Source organism: Podarcis filfolensis (assembly GCF_964270895.1).
Source record: "Podarcis filfolensis genome assembly, chromosome: 5".
NCBI classification, from domain to species: Eukaryota; Metazoa; Chordata; class Lepidosauria; order Squamata; family Lacertidae; genus Podarcis; species Podarcis filfolensis.
In genome coordinates, this window is record NC_139608.1 from 58,361,922 (window position 1) to 58,374,421 (window position 12,500).

Genomic DNA, 12,500 nt, shown 5'->3' on the forward strand with positions numbered 1-12,500 from the left:
CTATGTGATATGGATGCCTCCTTCAAGATAGTTGTGCTTCGTGTCATAGTGGTGCCATATAAAAGGACTAATCATGTGAATCACCCATAGCATATGTTTTCGTATGCCAGCAGCCCCACTGGAGGTATGGTACAGGCATGGAAAATAATCATGCAACTCAGTGGGGCACACATTGCACTTGTTACATCTGTAACATGGATCCCAGCCATATGGAATCAGTTATTTTTTTCTGCAGCTATGAAATTGCTCAGATAATGTATTTAAGCAGACTAGACAGTAGCTACAAATTGCATGTATGTAAATCACTTAGAGGTATGGCTGTACTTAAGGAACCACAACCTGAGGCTGATTGGAGGATGGTTTTTGTTTTGTCTTACACTTCCATTTTAACAATTGCATTCTAAAAAAAATATTAAGGTTTAGTCCAGTGATTTAGGTCAAGATCCAAGTATCTTAATCTGTTTCAGGTAGCTATTGCTTTTGACAGATATTAATTCATTCCACAAGCAGTTTTCTTAAACGAGTAGTTCCCACATCAAGGTTCTCCCTTAACAGGCATTTTCAGAATCAGTTTTGAATTTGTATTTCACTATGAAGAAGATATGGATTGCAATTCCTATGTTCTGGAATTCCCATTCTGTGTAGCTCACTTTGCCCTTTCTCTTTCAGTTTTTTGAAGGCCTATAAACATAGCTGTTTTCATGCAAGCATTTGATTATCCCTGTCTTGGTTGCTTTTTAGGTTTTAGTAGGATTTTATGTACTGTATTGTTGTTATCTATTCTAATGTACTTATTATCATGTCATTTTTAATGCCTGTCAGCTACTTTGAGGGCTGCATGTGTTTTGGGAAAGTGGCAAATAAATGCATTAATAAATATGCTCTGAAGTTGCTTTACATTGTTAGAAATGTATCTATTACTGTATACATTTATAGTGGCACATAAACAGAGATGGAGAGCATCAATCATTCTTTCATGTGTGTAGCTGGGTTTGACATTTGGCCTTAAGTAGATGCTAAATAGATATAGTTCATTACATGCTTTCATATGTAACATATAGAGGCTGGTGGTTTTTCTGAATCTGATTGAAAGAAAGCACAACATTTTTCCTTATTCAAGACCTCAGTAGTGCCTTAATCTGTTGCAGTAGGACCCAGGAACAGGAAATTGACCTCACATAGTAAATTCTTTACAGATTTGGTCATGTTTTTAGGACCCATTTAAACTTACATACACAATCTGTGAATGTATTTCTGGACTGAAGATTATGACAAGCCAAAGTAAAAGCAAATTGAACTGAAACAGCAAGAAAAAGCTGTAAGCAAATAAACAGAAAAGAACGAGAAGAATGGCTGTATGTTACATGTTAAAGAAAGGAAATAAAGTTGGAAGCAAATGCAGGAGAGACAATCTTCTCCTTGATGTGCAATCAGAAATGCTAATGTACTGTATTTTAATAGGATGATCAAGAAGAGAAGTATATAATGTAAAAAGTAAAATGTAGTTGTGTAGCAACACAAAATATGGTGCAAAAAAAGCATTGCAAATAAAAAACGACATGTAAATGTGTGCCTACCATTTTCCAGATAAGAAGGGGCCGTACCTTCTGAGGGGTCAAGGCGGCGAGCCCGCCTTCCATGTTTGGAGTTGTTGTGTACAAACATGTTGTCTGAGACAGCCAGAACATGGCCGTCCACATTGACTGTTGTTGATACAACAACCTGGGGGAGAAAAAGAAAAGAAGCACATTTCTTTTTTGAAGCATGTAGTCAGAAAATGTAGTGCAGCTGCTACAATAAGTTTAAACAACAAAGTGGAAACATATAATCTGTTCCTGTACATAGATTTATTCATAGATGCATTCACTCCTTTTTGGCTATCAGTGGAGATTTTTTAGCTCACAGTTTTTTCCCTCCTCCTCAACACCCGCTGCACTAATTAGAGTTTAATCTCCTATTATGCTAACAAATGAATTCAATTCAGGGAAAATATTCTTCTAGCCATTTGTTTCAGAAACACCCCTCTAACCACTCATTTTAAAAGCTACTGTTTTGATTGATCTGTTGATATATTGATTAGATAGTTTATCCAATTAAAATTTGTACACTTGAGACTGTCTTCAAATGAAGAATTGTGAGCACTCCAAGTCAGAGGGGGAAAAATATTTTGCTTAATAAATCAGTAACTATATGTAACTCTCTGTTTTCTCTCCAGAAATGATCTCTAGGTCACTTTCACAATTACATTTAATGTCTGATAATGAACTTTTTTGCATCTGAAAAGACCAAGTTTAATATGAATACTAAAAGTGCTTTCAATTCATGAAAAGTATCCATTCTCAAGTTTAGTCGGACACTCACTGACCCTGCTTTGCCAATGAAAATTCCTTCTTTATTTTTAACTGAAAGCTTTCTGTACTTATTTCCAAGTTTAGAGTCTTGCCATAGAAGAGATGTCAGACTTAGTAAGTTTTTTTTAAGGAAGTTACAAAAATGCACATCCTTGGCATTAAGAATTTCTACCCCATAGAATTGTGAGTTGCATTCAAGAAGTGCTTCTGTAATTATCAATGGATGAAAAGTCTTTACTTATTGTATTTTGAGGTACATATGTAAGTTACTTGCATAGGCAGTGTTTATTACCATAATACAATATGGCCAGATTTGGCAGCCAAATTTATAAATTTATTATGAAAGGTTCAGATTCTCTAACTTTATTTAAACCACTCTTGTACTGTTACTCATGTTTGTCCTGCCCTTCCCAGTGGAGCAATTGCTCTACATTTTTGGTTGTATCCAGTTGTGTCCCTCCATTGATGGAAAGCAATTTGATCCAGCAGAGGTTTTTGTTAGCAGAAAGGGGGAGATTATATTTGATGATGAGGGGGTGCAAGGGACTCCAAAGGGAGAGGGTAATCAGCAAAAATCATGATAGATGTTGAAGGGGACATCAGGAGAAAGGAAGAATTTGTGAATCCCGTTTCAGCTTGTGGAAGCCTTTACTGAATCAAAGAGCCTTCCATCAGCAGTGAAACAATTCAATACAACCTTTTACTTTTAGTTTAAGAACAACAGAGAACGGTGCTACAGCATATTAAAAGGACCAACCTTTTAATTTCTGTTGGGAGGGGAGAAATGGAAAAAGGTGTATCCTACAACAACTTACTATACATGAAAACACAGGACACTTTTCCTTTCCCAGTGGGTCCGAGGCATCAGATGTAAATTCTTTCCTATTTTCTATGTTTTAGATCACCTTTGATCCTGTTTTTTTCCACATGCTGTAATTAGCTATCAGCTATTACAGCACCTTCTCCTGTATATTCTGCCTCCTCTGAGCCAGCCATCTGTGTTCCCCTTGAGAGAAGCCTGAGGGTGTTTCTCTAGAAGTCTGTGATTCTGCAGCCTGCACTGTTTTCTCCGAAGAGTCAGACTGTATTGCTTCTCCAGGACATCCATTATGGGAGATTCATAAAGTTGGACTTTGCCTCCAGTATCCCAAATTCCAGTCCCTGCAGTCACATTACTAGGCTAGTTGCTTTTCACTTTTAATGAATTATAGAGGTGACTGACATCCCCCAGTCCTATGATGTACATATAATGCTTTTAGAAACAGGGTATCGTAAAGCACATTAAAGAGCAATTCTAAGGGAAGCTGGGGTTCCTCCCTCCCGTTGCTAGGCCACAGTATGTTTTCCAAAAACAGATAAAATTGTATTTAATATATAAAACACGTTTTGTTCCGTCACTGATATATAGGTCAGTAATCACAAAAGGAAAATTCTATAGTTCAGCAAAAGTACATATGCTCTCTCCTTTGTTTTATTGGCTCATTCCTGCAGCGCACCTAAAGAAAAGTGCTGAGATAGTAAAACAAGTTGAAAATATTGTTCAAGACCTGACATACTGTTAAATCCACTTAACTCTTCTAAGAAGTAGGTAGCTTAGTTAAGGAAACCCAGGGAAGTCTTCCCAGTGACTTCCTACTGGCTACATTGCCAACCACAAAACTATTCATGGCTGATGCTTCATTTAGTCACTGGTGAGACATGAGGGACATTTCCACTCATTGCAGGTTTTACTTTATGCTCTGTTCAGATAGATCAATATTATCAATCCACATGAACCTGAGCTGCATGAAAAATTGAAGCTTGGTGCAATTGTTCTGAAGAGTTGTTTTTCTCTCTTCAACTTGGCTAGCATCACTTGATTGGGTTGGCTATGCAAAGAAGCCCACCTTAATTACTTTAATAGTAAGTTACTCTTCTCAGAACCATCTCTCGGACTGAAATGCTTCTAATCTAAAATGTTATATTGCTCCATAACTATTCCCAGTTAAAACAACAACAATCTGTTAAAACAGAAAGATTTCTATATTGGTTTTGAGTTACCTACAGTAGTTTTTTTTATAAAACTGCAACAAGAGACAAATAGAAAATAACTGTTATTAAGAAAATTGACTTTTTTATCATGAAAACCATAAAGATTGAGCCAAAACCCAATAAGTTCCATGAACATTAGCTGCCCCACCCCACCCCAACGAAGTAAAACAATGGTATTTGGCATGTAACAAAACTTTTCTGAACAGTATAACTACTCCACTACATAAGGAATTTTTTTGAAATAATCCTTAGATGTTTTCAAGTTCTTGGTGGTTAATCTGTGCAAAACATATACAAATTGTCTCTGTGCACATCAGAGCTTAAAACCTGAACTATTGGCCAGCAAGAGGTACTGCCCTGCCCTTTGGGATTACTACACGTGTTCTTGGTGGTGGTGGGACATCTCAAATTAGGTCTACTCAGATAACCAGAAGAGGGGCAGCTACTGTGACAATGGAAATGAGAGAGGCAGGCATTCCTGTTGCTTTACTGAGTGGTCTGGAAGGTTGGGAGATCTGACTTGCAGAGGTCACAAAGAACTGAAAATACAACATGCAATTAAATTTGGCAAATGTTCGTAACAATTAGAGAGAAATGATAGAGTCTCCTTAAATCAACTGCATAATGCTTCTTCTGCGCAAGTACTTGAAAGCCTTAGCTCTTTTTGAAATCTGTACCTGGAATCTTCGCATATCTCGTGGGTTGCCTGCATTCTTCAAACAGTTCTGATTGCACTTGAGGAAAAACTTTAGAAAAAATCTACAAAAATACAAAATTAAAATTTGTTAGGGATGTCAAAGATACAGGACGGATTTGAAAGTATGCAGCAGATTCTATACCAAAAATTACAAGTGGAGTGTTGCCAAAAACAGAATGCCATTTTTCTTGTTTTATTTATTTCATCTATAAACTGAAGCTCATACCAACAGCAGCATGCCCTTGAACAATCGCATCTTCCAGTCTTGAGAAGAGAATAGATATTTTGGGCCAGATACTTAAGTGAACAGTGCAGATCAATCGGCCACATTTATAGTGTGCTCTTATGCATGATTACACAGAAGTAAGTTCCACTGTGTTCAATAGCATTTACTCCCTAGTAAAAATGTTTAGGATTGCAGTCTCAATCTGAAATTCCATGCCTATTTATTTGGAAATATTCCCATTGAACTCAGCAGAAGTTACTTTCAAATAACTATGTGTAGGACCAGGATGCTGTTTAATACAAAGACAGACACGGAAATCAAATGTGTGACTAATGCATGCCCCCCCCCCCCAATAACTGCTATAATGACTTACAATTTATAATTTCCTATATATTGAGGTTTAAAAACCCTTGTATATTTTTTCAAACTTTACACTTGAAAGCACGTGGGAAAGATAATCTTATCTTATTCCAACAACATTTAGACTTTGCCTAATAGTATAGCTGCTCGCTGTTTTTTAAAGGGTGAAGAACCCTTGATAGCTATTCAGTCCAGTATCCTTGGTGGAGAAGGCTCAATTGTCATGAGTCATGACCCTGACCCTGAGCAGCAGTACTGATTTTGACACAAAGGAGGAAGAAAAACAAATTGGATCATGAAAATCAGTGGTGCCAGCCAAGGAGATACTGATGGTAGGCCAGGGAGATGCCCCAGCACTGAGTCTAAGCCTGTCATCTAGGAGCTCCTTGAAGCAGAGGCCTCGAATTGGATCTCCTAGAGGCAGCACCCTGTGAGCCAGATTCCCCTGAAGATCCAGTCCTCTTTACACCAGGAGTCCCATGCTTCTCAGTGCCTGCTCACCTGCACAGGCAACTCGCAAGGCAGGAGCTGATGGAAGGGTGACACAATGCTGGTCCCTAGCCACAAGGACTACCCCTTTCTCCACTCTTTGGGAAGGGGATGGCACTTGAAATGGGTATTAGGTCTCCATTGAGTTGCAGGTGTTGGTGAAGTAAGTTATGTGCTTGGAGCTATCCAAGGTACTGCAACCCTAGCTTCTCCCTACATGCAACTTGACTGGCATCCATCATCATGTCTCTATACCCCACTCATGGTCAGGGCGGGACACCAAGGTCCACAAAACACCATGAAATAAATAGCAGGTTGTACAGTTAAAAAGTTTTCATCAGTTGCACCTTTTCTGTTTCAGCTTTTAAGTGTTTAGTACATCAAAAGATAAAAATTGAAGACACGAACTGGGCATTTCAGCCATGCCATATAGGAAGCTCTTATATATAAGAGGTGAGCAAAGTCTCCCCACCCTTTTCTTTTTTTCTTCTTTAACAACAAATAAGAATAAACCCCTGCCATAACTTCAAGCAGCACCATGGCTGCCCTGGCTGCATTCTTGGAATGGAATGTCCTTGGGAACATTACTATGTCACAAGGTAGCATTGCTTCCAGAGGCACTCTACGCTGGAAATTTGGGTCAGCCCTTGAAGCGTCAGTAATGTCTCTTGTTGAAAAGCTGAAAAGAAAACCTTGGCCACCTTGCATATTTAAGGTAGGAATACCATTTTATTTTATTTTTAGAAATTCAGCCCTCCAAAGATTAATCTCCTCCCTTGAAGATTACACCCCTCACTCACGCAATTATTTCAAACAGTAATTCTGTAAGTGGCATATATGGTTGGCAGAGACCTCCTGCTATAATCTTAATTATGCCAATGCTGTGTATGCAAACCCACTGGCAACTGGGGATGCGCAACAGGCTGAATACTATCATGGCAGGAAGTCCCATGCAAGGAGAGGCTCAGAACATGACATCCAGAGCACAGCCTCATGTAATCACTCTGAAGCATCCAGCAACCTAAACACCTTACACATGGTCTACTGATATCCAACAGCTACTTATAGCCATGGGCAAAACAGAGGTCTTTGGGCCATGCAATCGGTATCAGACTGCATCATCTGCACCACCAATGAGTAGCAAGTAATGGGAAGAAGCACATCAGTGGGTAAAGTTCACTTTCTTCCTGAGCCCTTACCTATTACTCTTGCAGCCTGTATGCTGCACCACTGACCTGCAGGCCAGTGACTTCATTTGTATTAGTGGTAGTTGGAGGCTGCAGTGCAACATAGTTTCCCCTACTATTCTGTACATTTCCTTGCCCATGGATAAAGGCTTAAGCATAGCTATGCACCTCCACTTCCCAGCCTCCATGCAGGAGGGCAAGAACTTGGCTTAACACAGCTAGGGAAAAAACCAGAGAAACAAGAGATATCATTTGATGCACTACAAATCTAAGGTCACCAATAAGACTCAGGGTGAAATTCAACATTGCACTAATATGATTGTACCATCAGCGTGTGCTTTTCTGCTTGCCAGATGGAACAATATCCCCTCGCCTCTCCCTGCATGCAGTTCTGACCCTGCAGAGTGGATTGGGGGAAGGGGTAGAAAAGCCTCATTGTGCTAGTAGGATTCCTTCAGCTGGCTTCTGCTAGCACAATGGGTTAGTTAAATCTGGCCCTTCAATTTAATGGGGTTCTGGGCAAGCTTGGACTACGATGCTTGAAAAGTATGCCTTCACCAACCTTATATGCACAAAAAGACTTTTCTTTTGTTAGTAGTAGTTAGCAGTAGTCATAACTGGTGAGAAAATAGAGTTGCAGACTGTTCCCCCCCCCCCGGTATTTTCAACAGCTGAGAAGAATCCTTGTTTCTGATACAGTTAACATGGGCAAAACATATCACACAGTCTACCTCTTCTTCAAAAGTATTCCAATAACCAGAACAGTATTAATAAATTATTATTATTATTATTATTATTATTATTATTATTATTATTAACCACCAAGGCACATCACAAGGTATAAGAGCACAACTCTTTGCTTGGAAGAGTTCAGAGGAAACAATAGAGAAAGGGGAGGGACATGAAATGTATTTCATTTAACTCTTCTTAGGCTAAGACTGCAATTCTAACTCCACATACTGGGTAGTATACGCCAGCAAGACCAATAGAACTTACTTCTGAGCAGATATGGTTAACGTTTACTATTACAGTGCAATGCAAACCCAATATCTGCTGGGATGTGAAAGTTTGGATTAAGTGGCTCCAGCATTCCCAGCTGATCCAAGGCTATCCCATTGTGAGTCCCTCACCCCAAATGACCCAGCAGTAGCCCCTCCCGGGTATATATAAAGCTCCATCAAGAAGTAGTGGCCTAAAACATTGAGGTTTTGGACTCAAATTGACTAAGAAAAAATGCAGAGCTAAAAGGAATGTCAAGGGTTTGCCAACTGTACCCTGATGCTTGAAACAAGAGGCATCCTACCCACAGACATCTCCACCGGTAGACACCTTTAGACATGTAGATGGCAACTCTTCAAGGTGTCATGTAATCAAAATATTTGCTTTATCCAACCTAATGCTTGTGCAACATACTCTTAAAGACCCTGAGTGATGGAGATGCCACCATAAATCTAGACAGCCACTTCCAAGTGCTCCATTCCAGTTCATAGGCATCTATCCTCCAGCTTAAATATCTTAGCTCACTCTTTTTAACCTTTTCTAAAATTTACAAAGAAGGCACGTGACCCCTGTCCTCATGGCATCACTCACTGTATCTGAAAACTATTATCAAATTCCTTCTCAGGTACTACAATCTGACCTATTCACCTTGGGAAGGACCCTTCTCTGCCTCATCTACTGTCTACACACACACACACACACACACACACACACAGTTCACGTTAGATTCCACATAATAGCAACTACACTGGAATATGGTTTGGTGGATTCTGAATTGAACTTGCTGTCATGAGAAAACAAATGCAGTACTTGAAAATTTTGTTCAGACCAATTTTAAGCTAAAATAATGTTGGGGAAGGAGATATTTATTCTAGGAAAAGCACTTTCTTTGATCCTAATTAATCATCCCTCAAAGGACTCTTTAAGCTGTGCCTGGGGCAGAGCCCCTAACAGCTTAAAATATCCTGGAAGGAAGAGTTAAATTAGGGTCTAGGGATGTGCAGCCTGAGGTACACTTCCCCTAATCCCAATTTCCCACCCAAATTCCCATACACTATGATTATAGAAAGGGAAAGGGAAATATATTTCCCCTATCCCATACTATACCATTCAAATCCAGGGTTGAGTCTCTTCTTAGTTACCTGTTCACCTATTGCTTAACCTTAGAATTTTAGGCTAAGTGCTGTAGAACTGTTACAATGATAATGATGATAATGAATTATTCATCTCTGTTAGTATTTATTATTGTTTATTTATTAAAACAATTCATTAGCTGTTCTACACAGTGCTTTTTTCCTAGAAAAATGGGTGCCGGTCATCACAACAAAGTTGTTACAGTAAGTGCCGCACCTTTTAACAACAACGAGAGGTGTTGGTACTGCATACCCTTGAGTAACCCCAGAAAAACAGCACTGGCTCTTCTCAAGGCAATGCACAAACAAAAGTGAAGCTAAAAAACGGGGTAGGGGCAGGAACACAGCAGAAAAAGCATATCAACCAACCAGCTGAACCAGAGGTCAAACAGAAGAGATCTGCTTCACAGTCCCTCCAGAAGTTCAATAAAAAGGGTGAATTGCAACTTCAGTGGGAAGTTCAATCCGCAGCCTCAGGGTAATTGATGTGAAGGTCCAGTTTCTCCCCTCAGTAGTTCCCATTTCACTCTGAGCAGGGCACAAGAAGATTACCAAGCTGGCATGGAGGGCAATATAAGGACAGTCATTGATAGGATCCGAATTATGAAGGGCATCGTTAGGTAGATTTAGTTTGCAAGGGTTCAGGTAGAGTGGTTATTAGGAGTAAAGAGTAAAACAATGCACCCATTAATTTTGGGCTAAGGTTTTGTTTTGCCAACGTCACAGTTTTCAGTTCTATACCCAAAGTCTCAAAGTACAAGCTCTTCCATTGCAACTGCAGGCTTCAAAATCCACCTCCTTGAGTGTTTTGCAACAGCATATTTCCTATGGGAGAAATAAGAACTCACTGCCCACTATTCTTCTTTGGTTTGCAAGGAGTAGCTTAAAACAATATGATTCCTAGCCCAATGGTAGCCAGTGTGGTGCCTTCAGAAGGCTGGGCTACAACTCCTCATCACTGACCACAGGCCACCTTGGTTGGCAGTAGTGGGACTTGTTGTCCAGCAACATATAGAGGGCACCATGCTGGCTACCCCTGCCCTTGCCCATCACCCTCTGCCTCCAGTTGCTGTGAGCAAGAGAAGGTAAAGGAAAAAATGTGGCTGTGAAGGCAAATGCTGGATCTGATATTGATTAAATTGTTACATGTGGACTGAAGTAAGCAGCAAGAAGTACTGATGAACTTAGTTGGACTAAAACAAGATAATATTTAACATGTTTATAGTGAATTTTAAGTGTTCAAAGCAATTTATATACATGATCTCAGTCAACCTTTCAAGATAGGGGATATTCCTCTAGTTTTGCGGTGCCCACAGGCCTGTTCCCAGGTGCCCACATGGTTCTCTACTCTCCTTCTTACAGAGTAGAAGTTCTTGTTGCTGTCATAACCCAATAGGGAGCTGGCTCCTGCATGCCTCCGACTAGCCAGAGTGAAGAGGAGGGAGAACGTATGGGGAGGCCGTGGTATAAAGCATGGGAGCTGCTAGCTGTTGCAGAGACACAGAGGGGAGAAGGGTCAGTAGAGTTGCAGAGAGATGTGGGAAGCATCTGCTGAAGCAGTCTTCCTCAGGCTTGTCTTTATGATGGCTACCTTTTTGTTTTCCTGTTGCAGTGATACAAATGTCGTAAGTACAGGTAATCACACTACCTGCTTAGGCTTGGGTTTTAAAGTGACTACAAAGAAGGGTGTTTTTCTTTAAAGCCCTTACATCACCTTATGAATGGGATATTAATTTGGAGATATTAATTTAATAGGAAATTATTTAGAGGTGATGGGGGCGTAATGATGAATGGGGGTAATTGAAGTGGAATTAATTTGGAGCAGAATATGGGTTGCAGGATATATTAACTGGGAGGGAGGTTAAATTAATCAGAGGAACTATTTTAGGTCTTTGTGAGTTCAAAGATGGAATAAACAAAACACATGCTCAGAGAAACAGCGGCAGGGATGTTTGAGAATAAAAAGTGCCAAATTATTTCAATTCTAAGGTCTGGAAATACTATTCTTCCCCCAGCCCCACAACAGAAGATGACAATCAATGTCGTCAAACCTTGAGAAAATGCCACTGCCAACCTGGTGCTCTCTTGACCTTGTTGCTGCCTTGTCCCACCCCCAGCAAATGCACTGCCATGGCTATATGAGTTTCAGGAAAGTGTAAACCGTCCAGGAGTCCTGTGGCACCTTAAAAACTAATACAATTAAGATTACCACATCTACAGTGGGGCCAACCCTGCCCCGCCACCCAGCTCTTATCCAGAATTATGGCGACTGACAGTAAAAGACACCAGAGTGGTGACTCAGTGAGCTGCTGGGCATTCTACTTTTTGTATTGAGATCTCTGTGTGACATTCCATTATTTTGTAGAATAATGTTTGTTTTAGTGGGTTGTTTTTTAAAACAAAACAAAACCACACACAAACAGTTGACATATTCTGCCTGAATGGAATACAAGGCAGCCTTTGACAGATGTCCTCGCAACCTTTTATAGTATAACTGCAGATGAGATACTTTTTAAGAAATGTGGCATCACGTGATTAACAGGTGGGTGGCTCCTCACTCGGCCAGCCCACGAGAGGTGGGGAAGATGTACTATTGTTTGAATACTATGTGTAGGACTAAGGAATGCTGGATTTCAGTGTGCCCTCTGGTGGCATTTAACCCTGCAGGAGGATGACACTCGAAAAAAATTGACAGTTCCACTCAGGAAACATGGGATGGGTATGTTGCTGCTGTAAAGCAGCACAGAAAAGTGACGGTATTATTTAGACTAAATCAGTTTCAAAAGCCTTCCTGTGAATTTTCAGAAGTTCACATTTTTAAAAGCACAAATTTCAGAAAGTCGGTGTTTATTTCTCTTTGAACTTCTTGCTAAAGAAAGAGCAGGTGCCCTTTTAATTAAACTGCATTATCTATGACAAGGATTCATTATTTTAAAATCAAAATTACATATTTTATTAACTCAACTCACCTATACATTTAGCTCAGAATACCTCTTAATGCCCATCTGCCATCAGTGTACACTGAGT

At 39.9% G+C, this 12,500-nt stretch overlaps 1 protein-coding gene and 1 long non-coding RNA gene across 28 annotated transcripts in view; one reads left to right on the plus strand and one right to left on the minus strand.

Moving 5' to 3' along the window:
- The window catches only part of LOC310763987, a 141,820-nt gene that overhangs the window by 100,517 nt on the left and 28,803 nt on the right, over nt 1-12,500 (plus strand). The window lies entirely within an intron of this gene.
- The window catches only part of EBF3 (EBF transcription factor 3), a gene marked incomplete at its 3' end in the record, with an annotated part of 186,100 nt that overhangs the window by 52,352 nt on the left and 121,248 nt on the right, over nt 1-12,500 (minus strand). For 17 of the 27 annotated variants that reach the window (XM_083616942.1, XM_083616935.1, XM_083616945.1 and 14 more), the window contains 2 exons: nt 5,060-5,141; nt 1,578-1,722 (listed from right to left, as the gene is read on the minus strand). In XM_083616942.1, the coding sequence (XP_083473068.1) occupies nt 1,578-1,722; nt 5,060-5,141 (227 nt within the window). The remainder of the gene's footprint in view (nt 1-1,577; nt 1,723-5,059; nt 5,142-12,500) is intronic. The other 10 variants (XM_083616944.1, XM_083616936.1, XM_083616943.1 and 7 more) reach the window with 1 other exon arrangement.